This window comes from Neopsephotus bourkii, unplaced genomic scaffold, assembly GCF_033783945.1.
Source record: "Neopsephotus bourkii isolate Nb327-2 ecotype Australia unplaced genomic scaffold, CSIRO-AGI_Nbou_v1 NB_1539, whole genome shotgun sequence".
Lineage (NCBI taxonomy): Eukaryota > Metazoa > Chordata > Aves > Psittaciformes > Psittacidae > Neopsephotus > Neopsephotus bourkii.
Genome location: NW_026902015.1, coordinates 624,214 through 647,046, shown reverse-complemented (window position 1 = coordinate 647,046; position 22,833 = coordinate 624,214). Strand labels below are relative to the sequence as shown.

Sequence of the window (22,833 nt, the reverse complement as noted above, 5' to 3'; positions counted from 1 at the left end):
ATAACTGAAACACAGCATATACAGGGAATAAGGCACAACCGAGTACATTCAGTTTATACTGTTTCTTAGAAAAGCTTTAAAGGAGCAGATCGACTGTGAGACTAAGTGTCCTTCACTGTTCTCCCAATGACTACACAGTCAGGTGTTCTTGTTAAGTGTATTTCCTTTGATCCATCACCTTTCTAGTTGGGTTTTGCTGGTTACATTGATCCTGAATTACTTTTTCTGAGGAATTTTTCTTAGCCAAAATAGCAATTAATGTCTTTAGAGAAAGCAGAGCTTTTCAGCAATGATTTGGTTGCTCTCTCTTAAGCCAAGTGATACAAAATCTGTCTTCTAAATCCTCTCTGAGCAATAGGGAGGCCTGAATGGATTTCATTATAATATGATATAAAATATGGGTCTCACACAGTCATATTCATGCACTTTCACAGCAATTATCTGCTCTGTTGATTGGATGAGGACTGGGCCTTGATGAATCATTTTGAATATAAACCATGTAGCTAACAGTTCATCAAATCAGCATGAGAAAAGTAATACAGTAAACCCAATGTCCAGACTTTGTAAAGGAAGAGTGGCAGCTTCCAAACCAAAAGTGGGTCAGCTGAGGTGCACACAGAGCAAGACAGAAGCTCACAGGGGTCTTTAGGAGACCATGGGCTAAGGCAGCAGTGCGCTGGGACTACCAGGATAGATATGCTCCTCCTTGCACTGACAGCATAGTCAAAAAACTCCACAAACCTGCCTGGAGACATCAAATAAACTCACTTTGTTCACACACCTTTAAAACCAGATGTGTGATGCAGTCTAGAGGGTCAGTATCTGTCATCATGTCTTGTCTTCAGCTGCTGGTCATCTGCACAGATTAGTAAGAACTCCCATGGGCAGAAAAGACCACTCCACCTGTGTTGGATGATTGGACTGGGGTCCTCTGTGGGTCTGTATCTTAAGGCTGAGCTCTTGTGAGGATTGCTGATGTCAAAGCACTGCAGAGGATTTCTCGGGTTCCCCTCCCTTCCCCACAAGCTGCTTTCATGAGGAGTTTCGGGGCACTGTCACACACATGGCTGGGACTGTGTTGTGAGTTTAGCATTCATAGGGATAGACCAACAGAGAGGCACTCCTGAAGAGGTGGAGAGCTGGCGTGCTCATCTGACCCTTCCCTACAGAGGAAATTCAGGCCAAAAATGGCTTTTGAGTCCAACCGTTAACCTAGCAACGCCAAGTCCACCACTAAAGCATGTCCTTAAGTGCCACAGCTACACGTCTTAGATACCTCCAGGGATGGTGACTCAACCCCTTCTCAGGGCAGCCTGTTCCAGTGCTTGACAACCTTTCTGGTGATGAAATTTTTCCTAGTATCCAATGTAAACATCCACTGGTGCAATTCGAGGACATTTCCTCTCATCCTAGTACTTGCTGCTTGTGAGAACAGACTAACATTCACCTCAGTACAACCTCCTTTCTTGTAGTTGTAGAGAGAGGTGAGGTCTCCCCTCAGCCTCCTTTCAGTCTGGCTCAATAACCGCAGTTCCTTCAGCTGCTCCTCATGCTGTGGTCACGCTGTGATCCTATGCTGTGGTCAAGTACTAAGTTTGGAAAACATCAGCGCCAGCACAGGACTTTGGAGAAGTGTGACTGCAAGGAAGTATTGTCCCATAAAAAAATGGTAAAATGCCTGCCTTCAGCTACCACAAAAGCAAAAAAAATGAAGATGCTCGAGTTACTAGAAGCCTGATTGTCCAGGGTTAATTCATTTTTCAGTGACAAACTGACCTGGATGGTGCCATAAATGGATTATGAGCTTTTGTAGAGCTTTTTTTCCCCTGTATAAGAAGAAAGACTCCTGACTGCCAGCACAGCTTTGTTTACATGTTCAGTTCAGTCAGCTGATGGCCAATGCCCCGTGTGATGAGAGATACAGATGATTTCTTCCCAGAAAAGGATTTGTTCAGCCTCAAGCAGAGCTCCCTCAAGAGACCACTGGTAATGGCAGACAGCATTTACTTAAAGTAGATGGTTGCCAGAACAAGATTGTCTCGTTTTCCTTTGCTGGTTTGGCCAAAAGCCAAGTTCATCCTTCAAATCCCCTTTTTTTTATCCCCTTGATTTTAAGGTTCCTGTGAGCAGTGATTAACAATTCCTGTACTTGTGTCGATGGTGGTGTGATAGCAGTGTGAGCGTGCCAGCTCTGTCACAGTCTAGACATGCAGGTACACATGATGTGTTCACACCCTGTCATCTGACAGGCCTTCAGGTAGCAGAGATGTATATCTCCTCAGTGAGTTTTAATAACTGAGGTGCTAAAGCTGTGAAGTACCAAGCACCTCCTACCCACCCACTTCTTTGTCAGATTAAGCCCTAAATCTCTCTGAATGTGTTCTTCTGTGCTGGGAGAATATTTAGGCTATAATTTAAATCTTTTCTCTTTTACAGCTGCACAATTCAGTCCAGTTGCTTTATCTGCAAAGCTGTTTCTCAGGGACCAAGAATAATGATGTAAAAACTGTAAAGTTAATTTAAGAGCTGGTGATGATCAACCAATTTGAAGCAACTCCTCAGTGTTTCAGGTGGACTCATTTTCATAGCTACAGCTGAGACACTTGGAGAAATCAGCTCAGTTTTCAGATGGTACCTTCAGCCTTTCCTTCTCGTACTTTTCCTTGGCTTTTTTATTCTTCACTCCTTTTACAACTCTGTTTCTCCTTCCTCTTTCTTCCCTTCTTATCTGACATTCTCCTCCCCTCTTTCCTTGCTGACAGTGTCTGCTGCAGCCACAGCACAAGCGGATCCAACCATTTCCTGTGTCAGCCCTTCGGGAATGTGTAGTCTAAGGCACACGAGCCAAGGAGGGAGAAGGGAAGGACAGGAGTGTCACAGCAAGGCCACCTTTTAGTCATTACCCCAGCCCGGGTGGGTTTTGATTCCTCTAACCACAGGCCTGATCCTCAGTTCCCCCGAACTCTATTTACAACATGTTTAGTAATTTCCACCAGCTGGCCCTTATTGAGAGTGTCACTCAGTGCTTCAAGTAACAATTTCATGTCTCAAATGACATGGCAAAGAATTCCATCCTAACCAACGTTATTGTTTTTAGGCTGATAATCTTTTTGTTTTTAATTAACAGGCATTTGTTGTGAGCAGTTTTCCTCTGGAGGTCCTCAAAACCCTGTTGGGAATGGGCATTCAAACCTCTTTTCTCTACAGCAGACTTTGGATCAGGCCCCCAGTGCTGAAGCACACTGAAGGTCACTTTTCGCTTCTAGGATCAACAACCTGGAAACAAAGGAGCGCAAGAAGTTAATGTCCTACATGGTTTAAAAAATAATTGTGAATGGTTTAGAAACCTGACATGTCAACTGGGAATGCAGTTGATTGAATAACAAAAAAAGCAACAATCACATGAGGACGCTGCACTCGGGTTTTTTTTGCATAATCAGTCACAGACTTTGATTTATGCTCCCTCTCCTTTCTGCCAGATAATGAGGACTTAGTTCAAACAAGCCTGGTATCCCTAAGGCTATTGCCTTCACCCTTTTCCTTGGCTGGCAGATGAGGGAAGACTGGCTGCAGCCAGGAGGGTGCTGAAGCACGAAGTCTATGTACGTAAGATGCACAGGAGTGTACATCAGAGCCTGAGTTACTGAGAGAAATGCTGGCTGGCTGCTCTGGGTAGTGACAAAATCAGCTAATTAATAGCAAATTCTAGAAAAATGGAAGGGACTAAGAACAAATAAACCTAAAAATAGTGAGTAGTCTCAGTTCTGAAACCTCCTTCCGCTGGGCAATGTCTTCATTGCATTGTGACTTGGACTTAGAGACTTCCACTGGCCCTCCCACAACAAAACTGTTTTAGTGTTGACCAACTTGTTGCTTTCTGGCTAGCCAATGTCTCACTTGCCAGTGCATCACTGAAAACACTGAAAACATTACTGAACTCCATACTTGTTTCTGTGCCATGTTGTCTCACCAAAGCTTGTTCTTTGCTGCAAACAGAAGCATGAAACCTCACAAGGTTGCCAGGGCTGCACAAAATTGAGTTGCTGCACTGCCTGCAAGAGAACACCTGGGCTGGTGAAGCATGGGGAACCTGAATTTGAGCCATTAAGTGTTTGCAAATCTGCCTGTATTATGCTATTCCTCTTGAGCCATTGGTTGTACCTTGTTACTAGCTAGGGCACCAAAGTCTGCTTTGTAATCTCAGCACACCATGAAGTCAATACAATGAAGTACTTGTCTGTGTTAGGTCATAGCAACTTGCGAGCTAGATATTGAGTGGCCATCACTACATATGGTCTGTGATCGCACCTCACACATTATATTGTGCAGCTGTTGTTAAACAGTGCCCACTAAATGTTTAAATAACATTTTCCTTTACAATCAACTCTCATCAGGAGCCAAGGCCAGAGATGTGTTAGAATTGGCCCATCTCCATTTAGTCTACAGCTGTTGCCCAGGATGTGGGAAGAGACACAAGGGTAAGTAGTGATGGGTCCAGCAAATGCAGTAAGCTGTTGCTGTAATGCTTGCAAATCAAGCTGGGGCAAGAGTTAATTTGGATTTCTGGAAATAAGTGTTCCTAATTTAAAAACAAATTAAGTACAAAAATTGATCATAGTGCAAAACCAGTATAAAAATGCCTGCAAGGTAAATGGTGTGTCTCCAAACAGGTCTCTCAGAAATCCCAGGGAATGCTGAAAGCAAAAGGAGTGAGTCATAAGCACATGAGCCGAAAGAAGCTGAATACAAAATCATGCATCTCTGCTTAATTCCATCACATGATGAGTCCTGGGGCCCTTCATTTAATTGGAGAGCAAAGCAGTGGGGAAACTTCACTCTCACTTCTCAGTGGGGACCGGAGGAGTTACCGTGTGCAGACACCGGGCACTCTCTGCTCCCCTGAGCTGACGCAGGGGCTCCAGCACCATGAGCGTTGCTCGCCGACACCTTGGATTCCTGCTCCTGGCTGAAGCGATGCTGTGTGCTGCTGCCACACGTGAGTGCCTCCTTCACCCTGTCCCCTCTCCCTGCCCCTCTGGGTTCAATGTCCTGAGCCAGGGCAGTAAGAATGGCTGCTCCGTGCAGGTGCAGTGGTTGCTAGAGGTGTGCTTGGGAAGCAGGAGGTGACATCTAGCTCCAGTTGGGTTGCCTGGCTCTGGGTAGAAATGTCACTTGAGCTGGAAGAATACTCCAAGAGCTGTTTAGTTATTGATTCCCTGATCTCCACAGATATACAGTGCTTACCGGAGCTAAGCGTTGGCTCACCTAAACACATTTCTAGCGGTAGCTCCCCAGCTGAAGCATGGCTAGAAAGGCACATGTAGAATGGACTTCTCCCAGTTTGCTCAGCTCAGCTGTGGCTGGGAGAAGCCAGGTCAGAGGCAGTGCTCCCCACTGGGATGCCCTGACCTGTGGATCCCCAAACTCGGGGAGCCCAGTTGAGGAATTAAATCCTAAAGCCATGGTGAGCAGGCACAGTCCTTTGCTTTTTTCTGGGCTCCCAGCTTGCCTCGAGCCTCAGGTTGAGGTCCTGAGATCAGGGCTGGGATCCCAGAAATGGGATTTTAGGCTTAAATTACAGAATCTACAGTAAGGGAAGTGAAGAAGTTAAAAGCTGAGGTCCAGCTGAGGGTCCATCTAGCCTTGTAACTCTTTCCAATGGGACACAGTAATAGGTGTATAATCAGGCAAGCGTATACTGGCATTTACTCGGGACACCTTCCCAGCACCAGAAGTGCCTCTGTCAGATGCAGAGTTATTGTATTTAACAGTTTTTCCTGGACTTTTCTTCCACCCATTCATGCACTTGGGTTTTGATTACAACTGTGTAAATTTTTGACACACACAATACGCTGCCAGCAAGAAATTTCACACCTTAAGTGTGCCTTATGTGAAGAAATACCCTTTGTGTGCTTAGAACCTGTAACCTGCTGCTTTCATTTGATTCTCCTTAACTTCTGTACTTCCAGAAATAGCAACAAATTGCTCCTGCCTCCATGGTGTTCATCATTCTGGCTTTGTATTCTGCTCTGTCACCCCTTCTCCAGGCTCAAGACACAGTTCATTTAGCTGTTCCTCATATAGAAACAATTCTAACCCTTTGTAGCATCCTCACCACCTATCTCTGAACTTTCTCAGTTTCCTTATACCCTGCTTGATCTGCAGAGAACACAGCAGCGTACAGTATTCAAGACATGAACATACATGGAATTTTACAATGCTGTAATGACGATTTCATCTTTGCTCTCTATCTAACCTTTTCCTAGTTTTAACAGCTACCAATGAACACTGCATTCAAAACCGTAAAGCTACAAGATCTTGCTTCTGAGTAGCAGTAGCTAGTTCAGGGCCCCTCATTCTGTCAGTTACATTTAACTATGCTGAATTTCGTGCAGCTTTATTCTTGAGTCATTGAGCCTCTTAAGTCCTCCCCTCTACTAGTTTCAGATGCTCTCTTCAGCAGCTTAGATCTGTTTTCCAGATTATAAACATTAAAAATTATTTCAGCAATTGAGAAAACTGGACACTCATTCATAACTTCTGGCTCATATATCTTAATCAATTATTTATTCATGTGAATTCCTCCATTCTTACTCCATGGTAACACAGACCCTTTATGTGCCTTTACTGCAAGACTTCACCAAATGCTGTCTGGAACTCAAGCAGACAATAACAAGCAGGTCAGCCCTGCTCCCATGCTCTCTGGCTCCCTCAGCGTAACCCGAATCCATTTGTGAGGAATGCACTGCTCTCATGGCATATCAAATTAATGCACTGTATCTGCTAATTCTGTTCCTCACTGCTGTTTTTACAAGCTTCTCCAATTTGAGCCTCAAACTTTTTGTAATCCTCTAAATCTTCCCTGGACGTGTTTTTAAACACTGCCATCACATTTGCCAACTTTTGTTTCTTGGCCACTAAAGCAGTTTTGAAACAAGATGTTAACATGCTACGGTTAATCATAGAATCATAGAACAGTTAGGGTTGGAAAGGACCTTAAGATCATCAAGTTTCAACCCCCCTGCCATGGGCAGGGACACCTCGCTCTAAACCATATCACCCAAGGCCTCGTGCAACCTGGCCTTGAACATTGCCAGGGATGGAGCATTCACAGCTTCCCTGGGAAACCCATTCCAGTGCCTCACCACCCTAACAGGAAAGAATTTCCTCCTTACATCCAATCTAAACTTCCCCTGTTTAAGTTTTAACCCATTACCCCTTGTCCTATCACTACAGTCTCTAACGAAGAGTCCATCCCCAGCACCCCTATATGCCCCCTTCAGATACTGGAAGGCTGCTATGAGGTCTCCATGCAGCCTTCTCTTCTCCAGGCTGAACAGCCCCAACTTTCTTAGCCGCTCTTCATATGGGAGGTGCTCCAGTCCCCTGATCATTCTTGTGGTCCTCCTCTGGACTTGTTCCAACAGATCCATGTCCTTTTTATGTTGAGGACACCAGAACTGTATACAGTACTCCAAGTGAGGTCGTTTATTTCACTCTTGAATAGCGTCCATACTTTGTGAGCCATCCTATCTAGCCAATTTCTTCATTATTTTGGTTTGCTCTATCATTTTACTTTTCTTTTGTGCCAACACTTCATTTTGAGATTCTCCACCATTACAAAGAAAAATTCTAGCACCGAAACCTCTTACACTCCTCTTCTGTGAATGAAAATTTAAACTAATATACTTAACTTTCATGATATCCCTTTATAATCCCTGAATGCTTCTTTTGTATCTACATCATCCTTTGCCCCTACAGACTTCCTGGCAAGCTCTCCACTACTTTTGTATTTGAGAAAAAGATAATTAGCAAGTTTGATGGTTTTTAAGTTGTTCCTCAAATTGTCCTGCTTTATTATGTTTCTATACATAACTTTAGAAAGCTCATATTATTTTCTGTCATCTTAGCTGAGCCATATCAGCCTTTTGACTTATAATACACTTTCAACTTCTTTAGCTGGGTCATCTTTTTGTTGCTGTTGTTACAGCACTGGCTTTTGTTCTCTCTGTCATGGCTAACACACTATCACATGAAATGCTGAACTTCTTGTCTTTGCTACATTTTTCACCAAAATGAAAACCAGAATGAGAAGGAAGAAAGTCAATCAGAATGTAAGAAAGATCTTTTCTCCTATGATCACCTCACCAACACTATTACAGTAATCAATTCCTTTGAGTGTAATATTAGCCTCTCAATTTTGAAGTGAATTGCTCTAATTTTGGTTATGACCAACATCTGTTCTTGAGTGGTTTTCATTGTTAAAGGAGAAATACATTAAAGCCTTTGGTCCTTTAAATTCAGCAACTGAAAATCTTCAGCTCCATGTGTTGGAGAAACCAGTGCTGAAGTCTTTGCTCATCTGAAAAAATGTCATTGTCTTGTCCTGAAGCTTGTAAAACGTTTTATATTCGATTGAAATAAACAAAGCACATCAGGGAGGCACAGAAATGCCTGAGGAGCTTGTGATTTAGGAGCAGTGACCACAATTATTACCAAAGCTGGACAAGAAAATGACTTATGAATTCAAGGCTTGTTATTGAAGATTCAAAATTAAAAGCATTTATAAAATTAAAAGTGCTCCAGCTCTTGTTGATGAATCAAGCATTTGGGAAGAAAACAATCATTGAAATGTTTTGATCTGACAAAGCCAAAACATTTTATTTATTAAATTTTAGGTAAAAAATCAAAGAGAACAGGAAAAAGAAATCAGGAAAAGTCCCCAGTCACTTACTTTCAAATGAGATGGCACATTAATTTAAGGACCTAAAATGTAATTGAACTTGACAAGCCTTTGTGAAACACCTTTATAGTCACTAATCTGATTTTTCCTGACAAAAGTTTCTGAAGGACAACATTACCTTTTGACCAAGACTGAAAACAATACAGCATGTGATACAGGCCATTAAGTAAATACCAGTCATGATGCTTTATGCTTTGCTCACATCAGTATATTAAATCTGGAAGAAAAACTCAATCAAGTGGTTTAAGTGAGACTGTGGAGTGTTCCTGTAGGGTAAAAGACCGTGGGAGAGTATGTCTGCATGCAAAATCTGTTCTCTTCCTTGAACCTTTCAGTCCTTCGGGAGAGAGCTACCAGCATCAGTTCAGAGTGACCATTGAGATGAGGCTGGCCAAGGGGTGTGCTTCCTGCCCAACAGAAATTTCACTGGGCAATGAAACATCACGAGGAAGCAGCTCCTCTGCAGTGCTGTTTCTCTGGTTCTCCCTCACAGTCAAAGTAGGAGTCACATGCCCACAAAGACTGTGCTTAGACAGGCTACACCTGCTCTGTGCCTTTCCCAAAACTCGGAGGAATTCCAGCACAGCCAGTTATGTTACAGCGACAGGGATATTCTTGCCCTTCATACAGGTCTCTGCATTTTCCTTGAAGTGATCCAGCTCTTTGTTGTACTTGGGTATAAACCTCAGCAGCATTCAGCATCAGCTGCCTTTAAAATGAAGCCATGAAAAGCAGAAATCCCTTGATGTTGTGACTGAATGGCACGCCCAGCAGTTACTTGATTAACATGACAGAGCTGTTTAAAGCCTCCAGGCATTCATGGGACTCTGCCTATGAGCCTACTTAGGAACATCTTTTTATGGCATCCCACAGTTGTTGACGTGTTCCTACAGGTTACTTGGCTATTTACTTTGCTTTTCATTATGTGTACTTTGTGACAGAAAGAGGGATCCTAGAAGGCCTGGGAAAAGCTTGAGCCCGTCATTTGTAGTAATATGAGAAGAGGTTATTAAAGTGATTTAATATCTGAGCCATTTTAAAGTAATAGGCATGAAGTTAATATGTTTTTGTTGTTGTATTATAAACACATTGAATTTACTATTCAGCTCTAAATTTCCTTTTCTGGGAATATCAGCTTCTGTTACAATTGATTCCAACCCTCCCACCCAACCACCCAGCCAACTCACCAAAGCAGCTTCAATGGGTCAAAGTTAATTCCTGGCATAACTTCCACTAGAGCATAACTCAGACACTGAGTGAATTTATCCTGTTAGCGTTTTACTCATAGCATTACCAGGCAAGCACAAAGCCATCACCAATCAAGCAGTATCTGTACAACCAGCCTGATTGTTGCAGGGTTATGTCCACCCATACAAAAAATTGCTCTGATATGATCAAAACGTTTTAGACCTTTTTATTCTTTCTCTGGAAAGCTTGCAATAGTGCAAGGAAAAACGTGTCAGTCTAACAATGTTTTGGAATAGTCTTTATGTTGGTTATAGTTGATGTATTTATAGCTGCAATGATAAAACTGTAACTTTCTCTGGTGAAGAGTTTTCTAATCAGAACAAGAATATAGTCATAATAGGAAAGCTGTTCAGCATAAGAGCAATGCCTTTTAGAGTGGTAGGGAAAATGCTATTATATGGCATGTTCATTTCTTTCTCCAGGGTTTCAAGATGTGCTGAGCCAGGGAAGTACTTCTCCTGTCACATCCTACAGGAAGCTACAAGGCTGGTCTAGTGATCAAAATAAATGGAATGAAAAGCTTTATCCTTTCTGGAAAGAAGGAGATCCCAGATGGAAGGACTGCTGGAAAGGTGATTGCACACATGCATTTCAAAGACACTGAGAAAATTGGCCAGAAAATCCACCTCACTCAAGTACGCAGGTGCTATAAAGCTTTTTCACTGGAGCAATATCCATCACCGCTGTGAGGAACAGCAAATTAGAGACAATTAGGTCTGATACCATTCCCAGGGCATTTTCTGAGGAAGCAGAACAGTGAGTTGTTACAGGAAATGACTTCCCATGACTCATAGCCTCAGACATTAATATTTATGAAGTATTGATGGCTCTAGGACAATCCATTACTTGAAATATGCCCTAGAGGACTGGTAGCTTCAACTGCTACCTTGGTATGGCACTGTGGGCTTTAGCTTGATGACTTTGGTGAAGACCCTCTTTATCATCACCTGGTCTGAGCTGAGGTCTAAAGGCTATATCTCTGGGGAGAAACAAAAATATTCTCCTTTGACCCCTATGGGTATAAACCCATATTCTTAGCTCTCAGAAGGAAATTGGTGACAGACCACTAAATGATGTGGAGAGAAATGATGAGTTCCTCTGATTATTCTAAGTTGGGGCTTAGATAAGAGTGCAAGTGACTTAGAAGCATAACCCCCCTTAGAAACAGAGGACGCAATAAAGCGCTTCTAATGTGAATAGTGCACAGCTGCAGGTAGCTGCTGCTCCGATGCATCTTTTACTGCAGTGAAGACCAATTTTCTTTTCTACAGGTGGAAGGGTGACAGTCAAATTGGACACTGACAGCCCAGCACTGGTAGGATCCAACGTGACTTTTGTTGTGACTCTCCAGTTTCCCAAGTGCCAGAAAGAAGATAATGATGGCAACATAGTATATGAGAGAAACTGTACCCAGGGTAGGTAACTGCAATCTCCCCACACTGCATGTGTCTGACTTTGCTGATGTGATCAGGTCATGAATCCTTGAAAACATCACAGGTACATCCTATGACATGCCCTGGTGCTTTTAACTGGTAACTACACTCGTGTGTAACCTGTGCTACACCAGGTTCTCTCCTCAGAAGGTTGCTATGGTATGTTTACTGTTCTGTACCCACTATATATAATGACCAACTAATTGAAGATTTGCCTTCACAAACCAGTGATACTAATTTTGCTTCCTAACAAAGCTGTTACTGCTCTTCAATTGAGTCACAAGGTTGCACAGTCACACTGTGTTCTCCAAAATTTATAAAGCTGTCAATTTATACAGCTGGTTTATTCATTTTTTCCCAGTTGGGAATTGTAGAACACACTAACCATTATCTGCATCTTGAAAAACCCTTTGGAAAGAGTAAATCTCACATTCCCACATTTTAAGATTCAAAAACAAAAATGAAAAGACAGAATTTAAAAATCAAGCAATCTTTTCATCAGAGAATCACCTTTTTCAGCTTATTTACCATCACACAGAGCAAAAAAACTATCATAATCCCAATGTTTGAAGCTTCCAGATCTAGAGCAGAACAGGCTGCTGCACTTTTTCTCCTCTGAATTCATAAATGTTCAACAAATTGTTTTACAGATCAAAACAATTTCCATTTCAAGGCATGTCAGCAACTTTTTTTGTCAGCCTGAGTTCTACTTTTTGATTGCCTAATGTTTTGTTAACAGCTGACATCCATTCTCTACTTAAGATCTGTTGTGCTGTTTGGGGAAAGAAACTGCCTTCTCATTATTAAGAAAGGAACTGGAAGTCGTGTCTGAGTTATTTAAAGGTGCCATAGAACACTTCTCTAGCAAAACAAAGTCACTTCCTCACAGCACTTCCACGGCTGCTATTGCTATTCACCATTTTAGATTCTGCTTGCCAAAGGTTCAGGTAGCCCCATTAACTCCAGTGAAATGGTAGCATCCTGTGTAGTCAACAGCAAGTTTTGGGCAAGGAGTTTCAAACTGTCTGGCCCACGCGACATTAAAGTCTTTCTAAGCTTCTAAATAAAATAATGCCAAGCCAGAATAATGGTGTGTTTACATTAAAAAACAAAGCACAGCTTTACAAACACTGAATGTTTAAAACCTGTTAAGTGCAGTAACTGCCATAAACTAGGGTGTCTGGCTCCTGCTCCCTGCCTTTCTGCACACTTTCATGTCCTATTTCTACACTTAGATTTTCCAGTTTCCCAGGATCAGCAAGTCTATGTCTACAACTGGACTGAATGGATTGACAACTGTGGCTGGGAAAACTGCACAAGCAACCACAGCCATAATGTATTCCCAGATGGGAGACCTTTCCCTCATTATCCTGGCTGGAGGAGAAGGAACTTTGTCTACGTGTTTCACACGTTTGGTTAGTACCGTAACACATCCCTTGGTTTGGCTGGTGCTGCAAAGCTTATATTCATCCTGCATTCTGTAGCTCATTTGTCCAGTATGTTATTAGAAGTCCTTTGAAAAGGATTTCACACTCTTAAGTGAAGTTCCCAAATTCATTCACCACATTCCAGAGAGGCCATCAGCTGCTTTGTCTGGAAATCATGGATTACCAGGAGGTTCTCTTTAAATCTGCATTCACAGTACTACCACTGAAGAAAAGTAATTTCAGTAGTACCCAAAGATCCTTTCCTAGGAAAACAGAGGGTCTGAGCAGGTCAGCCAGATGATTTGTTGACAGCTCACTGCCACTTCAGATCCTTACCTTTAAGAGAGACCATAGCGCTGTGTATCTTCAGATTGGTTAAATGGTGAAGCACTTCTTGCCTCTGGATAGCTGAAAACTGCCACTGACTGTGTGGTACTGATTTGGTTGCAGATGCCAATTTTCAGCGTTTCCAACTCCTGAGAATGTAACTGTTGGGCTATTCCTGCCATTGGCTACAAACTAAATCTTAGTATCCTAAGTTAGCTTGGCTAAATCAGTATTATCATCAGTAGCAGCACAAGTAGTAACAAAAATGATGTCCCAAATTTTAGGTAGAGGTAATACCTACCCCAAGAGCTGTTACAAAGACAAATAAGAAAACATACACAAAGGGCTCTAGGGTATGAAGAAAGAGGTATTATATATTCTTGCTACACTGAAAGTGCAAACACAAGATCACTTAAAAGTGCCTAAGAGGTAACAACATCCACTACATAATCCTAATGACTTAATGTAACAAAATTGCTTTGGAAAGATGCAGGTGCTAATTTTTCTTAGATTAGTGAAATTTGGGGCTTCTTTCTGACACCTTCAAAAAACCCACATATATAATGGGAGTAAACACATTGCAAAACTATTCAGTCCTCCAAAACCACCTGCCAAGTAACTGAAACACAATTCTAAACTATTCATTTTGTGTTAGACAATCCAAGATTCACAGATATATTGTTTCTCTTAAGACAACTTGTAGCTTGGCTGAAGGAGAAAACTTCATGTTGTGTTTCAGGTCAGTACTATGAGAGAACTGGACGATCTTCAGCAATGTTTTCAGTCAACACAGCAAATATCACTCTTGGCAAACACGTGATGGCAGTATCCATTTACAGGAGAGGGCACTCATCATACGTTCCAATTGCAAGAGCAAGTGCCATTTATGTTGTGACAGGTGAGTGTGCCGGAATAAAAGGCAATAAAATATTGGGGTATTGTTTAGGTGTTAAAAGAATTCAGCACAAGCATTATCTGGCACAAAAAGAAGGCATTGGCCTGAGAAAGGCTTTTAATATGAAAGTGGAATCTCTGGTAAATTGCCTTTAGTAGTGTAATTGACCTTTGTATCTAGCTCCGTTGTGACACCTCTACTTTGTAATGAAAAATTATTTATGAGAGGAAATGCAATCTTCCACAGATCCCTGGGATTCTTCATTTGTTTCTGGGTAACTGTTTCCTACTGACATTCACTCCTCAGATCAGTAAACCAAATTAAAGTAGAAACCCATGTTAAAGATATTCATGTCTCACATTCTGACTGTTGCTGTTCAGGGCTGCTGTTTGTTGTTTGCAGCCAGGTATGTATGCTTTAACTATTTACTTCCTTTTTTTCCCCCACTCCAGACAAAATTCCACTATCTGTGAGTATGTTCCAAAAACATGACCGCAACATCTCAGACTCCATTTTTATCAAAGACTCGCCAATCACATTTGATGTGAAGATCCATGATCCCAGCTACTATCTGAATAATTCTGCCATCTCCTACAAGTGGAACTTTGGAGATGGAAGTGGTTTATTTGTAGCCAGCAGTCCCGTGGTGTCTCATACCTATACTCTGCAAGGAAACTTCACTCCAAATTTAACTGTCCAGGCCATTATACCTGTACCTTGTAAGCCAGTGACACCCACTGCACCACTGCCCACCTCAGCAGGTAAGAGTTTATCGAACAGCGATGATATTCAAAGTTATGATAAAACTCTGAATTCTGATATTCTAGGTTCATATCATTAGAAGTTTTACTTTCATCAATGAAAGAGCTGCAAAGCTCTGCAAACCCTCTATAAATCGGTTTAGAGAGAGAATCAATAAGCATAAACTCTACACTACACTTGATCTTAGCTGAAAGGCTGAGAAACGATTGGCACTGGAACGGATTGCCCAAAGAAGAGGTAAATGCTCCATCCCTTTCAGTGTTCAAGGCCAGGTTGGACAGAACCTTGGGTGACATGGTCTAGTGTGAGGCATCCCTGCCCATGGCAGGGGGGTTGGAACTGGATGATCTTAAGGTCCTTTCCAACCCAAACCATTCAATGATTCTACGAAACCCTTCTATGATTCTATGGTAGCCATCGCTTATACATTTACCACATCACACATCCAGTTCTACCACCACAGTGACAGCATATATGGTCTTCACGTGGACATGCAGTACATACAGATTTGTTTTTATATCCTCTAGTGGTTTTAACCTTGCCTACTCAGCGTCATCCTCTGAGGTAAGATGTAAGTTTTAAGTGAGAAAGAGGTATTTCAGAACACTCTTCTAACCAGTTCTTTCCTGGTTTGTATTAACATCCACCCAAAACTAAATGAGATTGGATTAAACTAGAAAATAAACTTACTCATATTCCAAAATATGGGATTTCCATGTAGCATTATCCCAGAACTGCTTTTCCACTTTAAATTTATGCACTATCACATTTCAAAATAACTTTCATTATGTTCAGCGTTGGGTTATCATCTCAGTGGTTTTAAGGTTTGCAAAAGGCCAGCAGTTTCAGCCTGGGTAATTATAATACTATTCAATTGTAAATGTGGCTATATTTTTCAAATTTCAGAATTTTAACATGTGCTTTTACCAAAATGCTGAGTGAGAATGAAAAATGAATGCAAAGATATAATTTTCACCACTTCCCCCCTTCATTTCTCCACTAGCTGTAACATAGAGCAATAAGGAAATGCCTTCTTTTAAAAAGAGCATTTAAAACCCTTTATTGGCCTTTGGATTTCTTCTGTAATTGATTTGGGAATTTTAAAGAAGAGTTTAATTATATGGAACCGTGCAGTCTCACTTTTATTTCACAGAGATGGCTCACTAGCAAGGTGGCTTTTAGAGTGAGGCTACCCAGGCCACCTCAAGGCTCTACAGCTGGGCACATGTGTTTTCTTTAAGGCTGATTACTGTGATCCCATACAGACACATATGTGACTGCACAGCTGCAAACCAAAGTGACTAATGACCTAGGTAATGAATACAGTTGAGACATATGGCCATGATCAGAATACCTCTAAGTAGAACTTGTTCTAAAGCTGTATATCTATTCTTTCTCCTTTAACTCAACAGTAATTGCTGGAGCAGCTTCTAATGCAGACTATTCTACCACTATCGAGTCAATGGAAGACAATCCAGATGAAGGTTGCCATATTTACAGAAATGGATACTACAGAAGTGGTATCTCTGTCGTAGGTAAGGACATGGGTCAACACCTGAGCGGAAGAATGGGGTTAACAACAATGTATGGTAGAAATAATATTTATTTAGGCTCAATTTTATCAAATACTCAAGACCCACAATAAGATCCTTCTCTGGACATAGCTGACATTTTAAGAGATTAATGCACAGAGAGCTAACTGTTTGACTTTGGTTTCTTTACACGCTCTGCCAAGACCTGATGGCAGAGATTATAGACCCTTGATTTCAGAGATACAAAGCCAGGCACTGGTCTGGATGCCTGCTGATGGCTCCCTCTATGCTACATATGGTGTGTCCAGGCACTCAGGCTGGAGGTGATGTGCACCATACCACTACTTTCTATATAATCAGCTTCTGAACCTGCCACACCTGGAACATACTAGCCTGGTGGGAGTGACATAAAGTTGAATTGACCTTCGCATGAACAAAAGTCACAGATAGTGGGACAGGGAAGTGACTCAGTAAAATAAATAACTAAATAATAATAATAATGGAAAAATAAAATAGAGCAGAAAGGAGCAGCCCCAGAGCGAAAGCACTGGAAAATCCCTCAGCTTTCAAACTGCTCAAGAGGAGTGCTAAGTGAGGGAGAAACCTATGGAAAACAAGACCTGAACCAAGTATCAGCCAAGCACTTGAGGCTCCGTATATACAGACTTCAGAGCTTGTCATGTGTTCTACCACTGACATCTGCTTCCTCTCCCAGAGGGAATCCTTGAGGTAAATATTATACAGATGATGAGCATCCAGATGACAGAAACTCAAGCTGAAAACTCACTGGTTGACTTTGTTGTTACCTGCCAAGGGAGGTAAGTGTGTGAATGAAACTGCCAGTCTTCCCTCTTTAATTAGGTGCTGGAACACAGTCTGTGCTTAGATACAGCTGCATGAACAAAAGCTGGGAACTGCAGTGTTTCTATTTCTTGACTGGAACTAAAGATAATGCAAGTCTCATTTGTAAACTATGACAATAAGGTTTACTGCCAGGCTTTTAGGATTCAGAACAAATGTCAAGCCTCAGTAAAAAGAGCCCAGAACTAGATAGCAGAGAGAAAAAATTCTGTGATTTCTTGGCCAAGACAAGATTTCAGCACTTACTGGAAAATGTGAAGCAGTCTACTGAAATTGGAAGGAAACCCTTTCTTTCTGTCTATGATTTTTTGACACTTAGAGTAAACGGATGTGTCCAAGCAATTTCTTGGATAGGAAAACATTGCACTAATATTCCTAGCTCCTAGAAGGGGATTATTCTTGAGAGGACTGAGAAGTACAAGAATCATCTTGGTAATGCAACTGGATAACAATGAACCACTCATAAGTTAGCGTTCACTTTTTTGGCACATGATACTATATATAAGAATCTGCATTCCTTTCTTAATGATGTGTATTAAAGGTAACATACTATATAAACTGTTTTGAGGCAGGTAATCTCTATAAAATGTTAAATGATATGTAAATCAAACAGATGATTTTATAGATTGCATATATGCATTTTATAGAAAATCCACAGATATGTATATATATACAATGTACAGGTATGTATAAAATAAATACATAATATATTAATAAAACACTCTTAAATCACTAGAGTGCCACTGATTTCAGTAAAAATACACCAGTATGAAACTGGGGCATGAGTGCAATGTGTCTATAAACTGGGCTAAGGTCACTCCATGGATGTAATGTGTTCTTCTCTCTTCCCCTCCCAGTCTCCCCACAGATGTCTGCACAGTAGTTTCTGACCCCACGTGTCAGGTGTCCAAGTCTGTGGTATGCAACCCCGTCACCATCACTGATGAATGCTTACTCACCATCAGGAGAACTTTTGAGGAACCTGGAACATACTGTATAAATATCACCTTGGGGGATGACACAAGTCAAGCCCTTACCAGCGCGCTGATTTCTGTAAATGGAGGTGAGTTCACACAGCGCAGTTGTGGGTCATCTGTGAATAGCTTCTCCTGGTGGTTATTTCCCTGCAGGGGAAAAGAGCACAGGAATTTATATGGGGGTTTTATTATGCTTGGAGGCCTTAGCTGAGACTGCACCAGCTTTTGTGAGAGTCCATGCAAAGAAAAAGACACAATTATTTCCCTATGGGAATTTTAGATATTAGAACTTGGCTTCATTGATGTTTACAATCCAATGAGTACAGTAATTATACAAATCCTTCAGTATCACAGACTATAAACAGTTCTTAAGCCATAACTTATTTTTCCACCGAATAATTCTGTTGGGCAGAAAAGCAGGTAGGGACATGCCAGTCAGCTTACTCCACACATGGAGAAATAAGAGAAACAGTGAGGAATTCAGCTCACTTGAGATGGAATCAAAGTCTGTAGCTGAGCTGGCTGCCTTGGGTACTCTGTGTAGCCCGTTAACCTTGACCAGGTTTCTATTTCTACACAAGGAAAAGATGAATCAGGCTCTGGAAAGACCATGTACAGTCTGCCCAGGGTAACTATTTCAGAACAGGAGGTTTCCCTTTGGTTGGATGAGTATCACTATGTCTTGCTCATGATTATCCAAGCAGTCTTTAACAGAATCAGGTATCAAACTCAGCCTCAGTCAGAAGTCTAAATGATCATGCTGTCTCTCTGCTCACACTCCATTCCCCTCCTGACCTCCCACTGCAATGTCCTAGTCCCTCTTCTGAACCCTTTAAATACTATCAGCCAAGGAACTGACCCTTTGCCACAGTAGTTTTGGCTGATTTTATTTAATCTAGGTATAAATTTAGTTGTACCAAAATCAATTTGTGATTGCCTGACCTATAAATGCATTCCAGCTCCTACAGATGACAATCAGCATGCAGCAGGATTTTTCAGAACTGTATTCACAGAAGCTAACTTTAGCCTAACAAGGCTGGTCTTCCTAGGTTTCCTCCAGAGGGTAAAGCTAAGTTGCACTTTGGGGCTTCTGCTATAATCAAAGCAGAATTAGGACCTAAGAGAGGTTGCTGATTAGAGTAATCTTCTGAGGGAGCCCATCTAATATTTGCAAACATTTCTCATGTGCCACAATTTTCCACTCAGTTCAAGAGAAAGCAAGTATTTACGAATTTCCGGAAATCCCATTATCTGGTGCTTGAGTATTTGGTGCCTAAACATCTGGCCCTTGAAATTTGGCATGACTGTGCCTGGGTTACACAGGCATTGCACAAAACATCCGCACTTAACTTGCTTAAGCTGCTATTGAATGAGTTGAAGTCCTATGATTTAGACCCATCCCATCAGTATGTGTTGCTTTGAAAACTAGTCCAAGAACCTACCTTATTAATAAAATAAGGTAAATCCCTTTTGCCAAAGTCTCAGCTAAAATATTGTGTAAACCAGATTGTAAATTCAATAAAGGTACAGTCTGTGGACTGGAAAATCAAGATATTTAGCAGAACTTAAAAAATACTTGTAATGACTTGGCTTCTTCCATCAGATATGATGCAATTAGGAGTAGATGTGGGGTGAAATGGTTGATGACAAATCAGAGAGTAGAGTTCAATAACTGGCAGAGCTCTAAGTTCAGTTCCTGAAATGAGCACTTTAAAAAAGCAGAGCCCTCAGCTCTTGGATAAGGTAAGTAAGCTTAAGTCCGTAAAGCTCTCAGCCACACTCTGCCATCTTAGCATATGGAACTGCAACAAACAGTAACATTTAAGAAACCCGTTTTTTATCCCCTTTCCCCTGGTCATCACCTCTAAGAGAAAACTGAAGCTGATTCTAACATTAAAGCTCATGAAAAGACTGCATCTCCCATACTCTCAGTGTAAATGCTTCCCTAGCCTAGCACTGGTAAGGAGCAAATCAACCTCACTTCATGAGGTGCCAACAAGACTCTCTGTTGCCTTCCATGCTGGAAGGGGAGCCATGTGTCTCAGCTCATATGGGAAAACTGGCAAAGCCTAACTCACACTGGCAGAAGTCAGGATTAAACTGATTAGGCTGTGAAAGCACCACCTCCTGCCAAAGTCACTGACCTCCAATGTTTAGCATGTTAGAAGTATTAAGTGTACTTCAGTCTGTACAGCAATCAGATTTTGTAAAGAAAACATTGCTTTTATTTATTTCGCTGTAAAAAACAGGCTCATTTTTAATCAAACTACTTTCTGAACTCTAGGATCATCGTCAGGAAAAACAGAAGGTGTCTTCATCTTTCTCGGTGTGCTGGCAGTATTGGCCACCATTGGGGCTTTTGTCCTTTACAAGTAAGTTGCTAGTTTCTGGTATTAAAAACAGTTCAAGGAACTGTCAAAAATATTAGTTTAGATTAACAAAACTAACAAATTTGCATTAGCTATATTTTTGTTTCTTTTCACAAATATTATGGTAAATATTCAAGAAAATGAGATTATTGGATTAAGCCACAAAACCATTGGAAAATATGCAAATATTCAAGACTTCCACAGGAAATCACATTCTGTGCTCATAAGCTCAAACAGTAATACTAGGAGGCCTGGGAACTGCATGTAAGCAGTAAGCAAACTCAAACTGCACGATGTGATGCATATATGCAGTAAGACCTAGCAAACAGAAGTCTAATTTAGCTTTAAAGCTCTTAGAAGTCTTTGTTAATGACTGACAGATCAAGAACTAATCATCAAAATTCTTCATTAAATTGACAAATTCTTTGGGGAAAGGGTGCCGGGCATGGGGAAGTAGTTAACAAAAGCACATGTTCCTGCATCATGAGCTTGGATGTTTCTCATGAAACTAAGACTGCATCAAGACTCACCCTTTGCAGTCAGTGTGAGAAAGAAACACCTCCACAGAGCAAGAGAGCCTGCTCATTAACCAAGCCTTAGTCACCACCGCAGACTTAACTATTAGATGGGTTTGAAAAGCGAAGGAGAAGAGAGAATCTGTCTGTCATAATACACGAGTCTCTTATATACTGGTCACATGCTAAATGTGGATTTTCATTTAAACATCTTTCAGCAACTAACTGTGCACATTCCTTGCAGGAGGTACAAGCAATACAAGCCTATTGAGAGAAGCACAGGACAAGCAGACAACCATGAGGGACTAACTGCTTACTTCAGCAATTTCAAAGCAATTTTCTTCCCTAGTAGCACTGAGAAAAATCCTCTGCTGAAAAGCAAACCAGGCATTGTTTAAACCTTTAGTCTAACACTGGTTAGGTTACATATATAACTCATACCTGAACTGTACTTTGATGTTTTTTTTTCTTATTGTTATTATAAAAACAGGGGTAAGGTGAAAGCACATATAGATGGAATGTTAACTTCTGGGGGCTTGGTGCAGTTAGAAACACTAAAATAGTCCTTTGCAGAAAATAAGGATATAGTTTTGAGTACTTGCTGTTCTTGCTTGTGATCTAGGATAGAGTGTTCTGATTCACGCCATACCCTTTATCTGGGTTTTCTTACTTCTAGGTTAATTAGCTGCAAAAGTGATCAGGTCCACAATCTGGAGGTGGGAAAAAAAAGGCTAATTAAACAAATAATCCAACCTTGTAAATAGTCATGTTTTAAACAGAGAGTCCCTTACAGCTGCTTACTGCCTTAGCAGGATTCATGCCTTAGTTAGAAAGAAATAGAAAAACAGACACAGGGGGCAAGCATGTGTTATGCCTGTGGAATGAAACGTGCCATGGCCTATTCCCAGGCATTGCCACTGAACTGCTGACGCTGTTACACTGTTCAGGAGGTCCTAGCACAGTCTTGCTCCATGTGAGCTAGCTCCCCACCAAGCAAACCCCAGATTCTGGGAACCACCAGAGGCACTGTACCCCACCAGGAGTTTGGCAGCAGCCAAACAGCATCCTGTTTTGCAGGGTTCAACAGCATGGATGCAACTCATTACATGCCAGTTGGCCTCAGTGCCAGAAAACAGGGCTGGACACATTTAGTTTCCTACTGGACATGTCTACCAGCGCGTAAGTCTCACTATAAACTAGACCACAGATACCCAAGCAACAAGATGAGGCCCATGTGCTGGGCTCTCCCTGTTTTAACTTGTACTCTGAGTCCCGTGTATGATCCTTAGATGCAACTGCTGATGCTGCCTTTTGTTCCTTTGATTCTGTTGGCCTTGAGAGACATTGAGCTGGCACTGCTGTTCCTTGGAGGGCAGGTATGTGCTCCATGTACAAAGGTCAGCAGAATGAGGATTCTAGCAGGAAGGGGAAGAATTGAATTTCCTTTTCTCCTTCTCTTTTAATTTTTCTCTCTCCTGCTCCTCTGCCTTCAACCACTTAATCAAATAAATGAAAACCCCAATGTAAATAAAACACTATGCTCCAGTTTCTGCTTTTGCATGATGCAAAAATCTTAGGAAGTGTAAACTTCTGCAAAACCAATGTGCCTTCACTCTAGCTGCAGTTCTGTGTTAAGAAAACTCATGTTGAGGCCTTTCCCAAGTAATCTGGTCTTCTATCCGTACATGCTCATCATTCTGCATTGTGACATTTCACAGTGCTAGACCAGAAGGAAACTGCTGAA

The 22,833-nt window shown here is 41.5% G+C and overlaps 1 protein-coding gene and 1 long non-coding RNA gene across 2 annotated transcripts; one reads left to right on the top strand and one right to left on the bottom strand.

The window, feature by feature from the left end:
- Window positions 1-741: 741 nt before the first annotated feature.
- On the bottom strand, window positions 742-18,801 carry LOC133221444 (uncharacterized). Its single transcript, XR_009728004.1, has 3 exons — window positions 18,695-18,801; window positions 18,266-18,352; window positions 742-3,276 (listed from the first exon to the last, which is right to left on the bottom strand). It is a non-coding gene; the product is annotated as an uncharacterized LOC133221444 (long non-coding RNA).
- On the top strand, window positions 4,783-21,767 carry GPNMB (glycoprotein nmb). The gene is made up of 11 exons (XM_061370327.1): window positions 4,783-4,996; window positions 10,414-10,563; window positions 11,263-11,406; window positions 12,660-12,839; window positions 13,918-14,076; window positions 14,526-14,834; window positions 16,248-16,370; window positions 17,083-17,185; window positions 18,086-18,291; window positions 20,490-20,577; window positions 21,334-21,767. Exons 1-11 carry the CDS (start codon window positions 4,927-4,929, stop codon window positions 21,485-21,487), a joined length of 1,686 nt encoding a protein of 561 aa, XP_061226311.1. The 5' UTR covers window positions 4,783-4,926; the 3' UTR covers window positions 21,488-21,767.
- The last annotated feature ends 1,066 nt before the right edge of the window (window positions 21,768-22,833 follow it).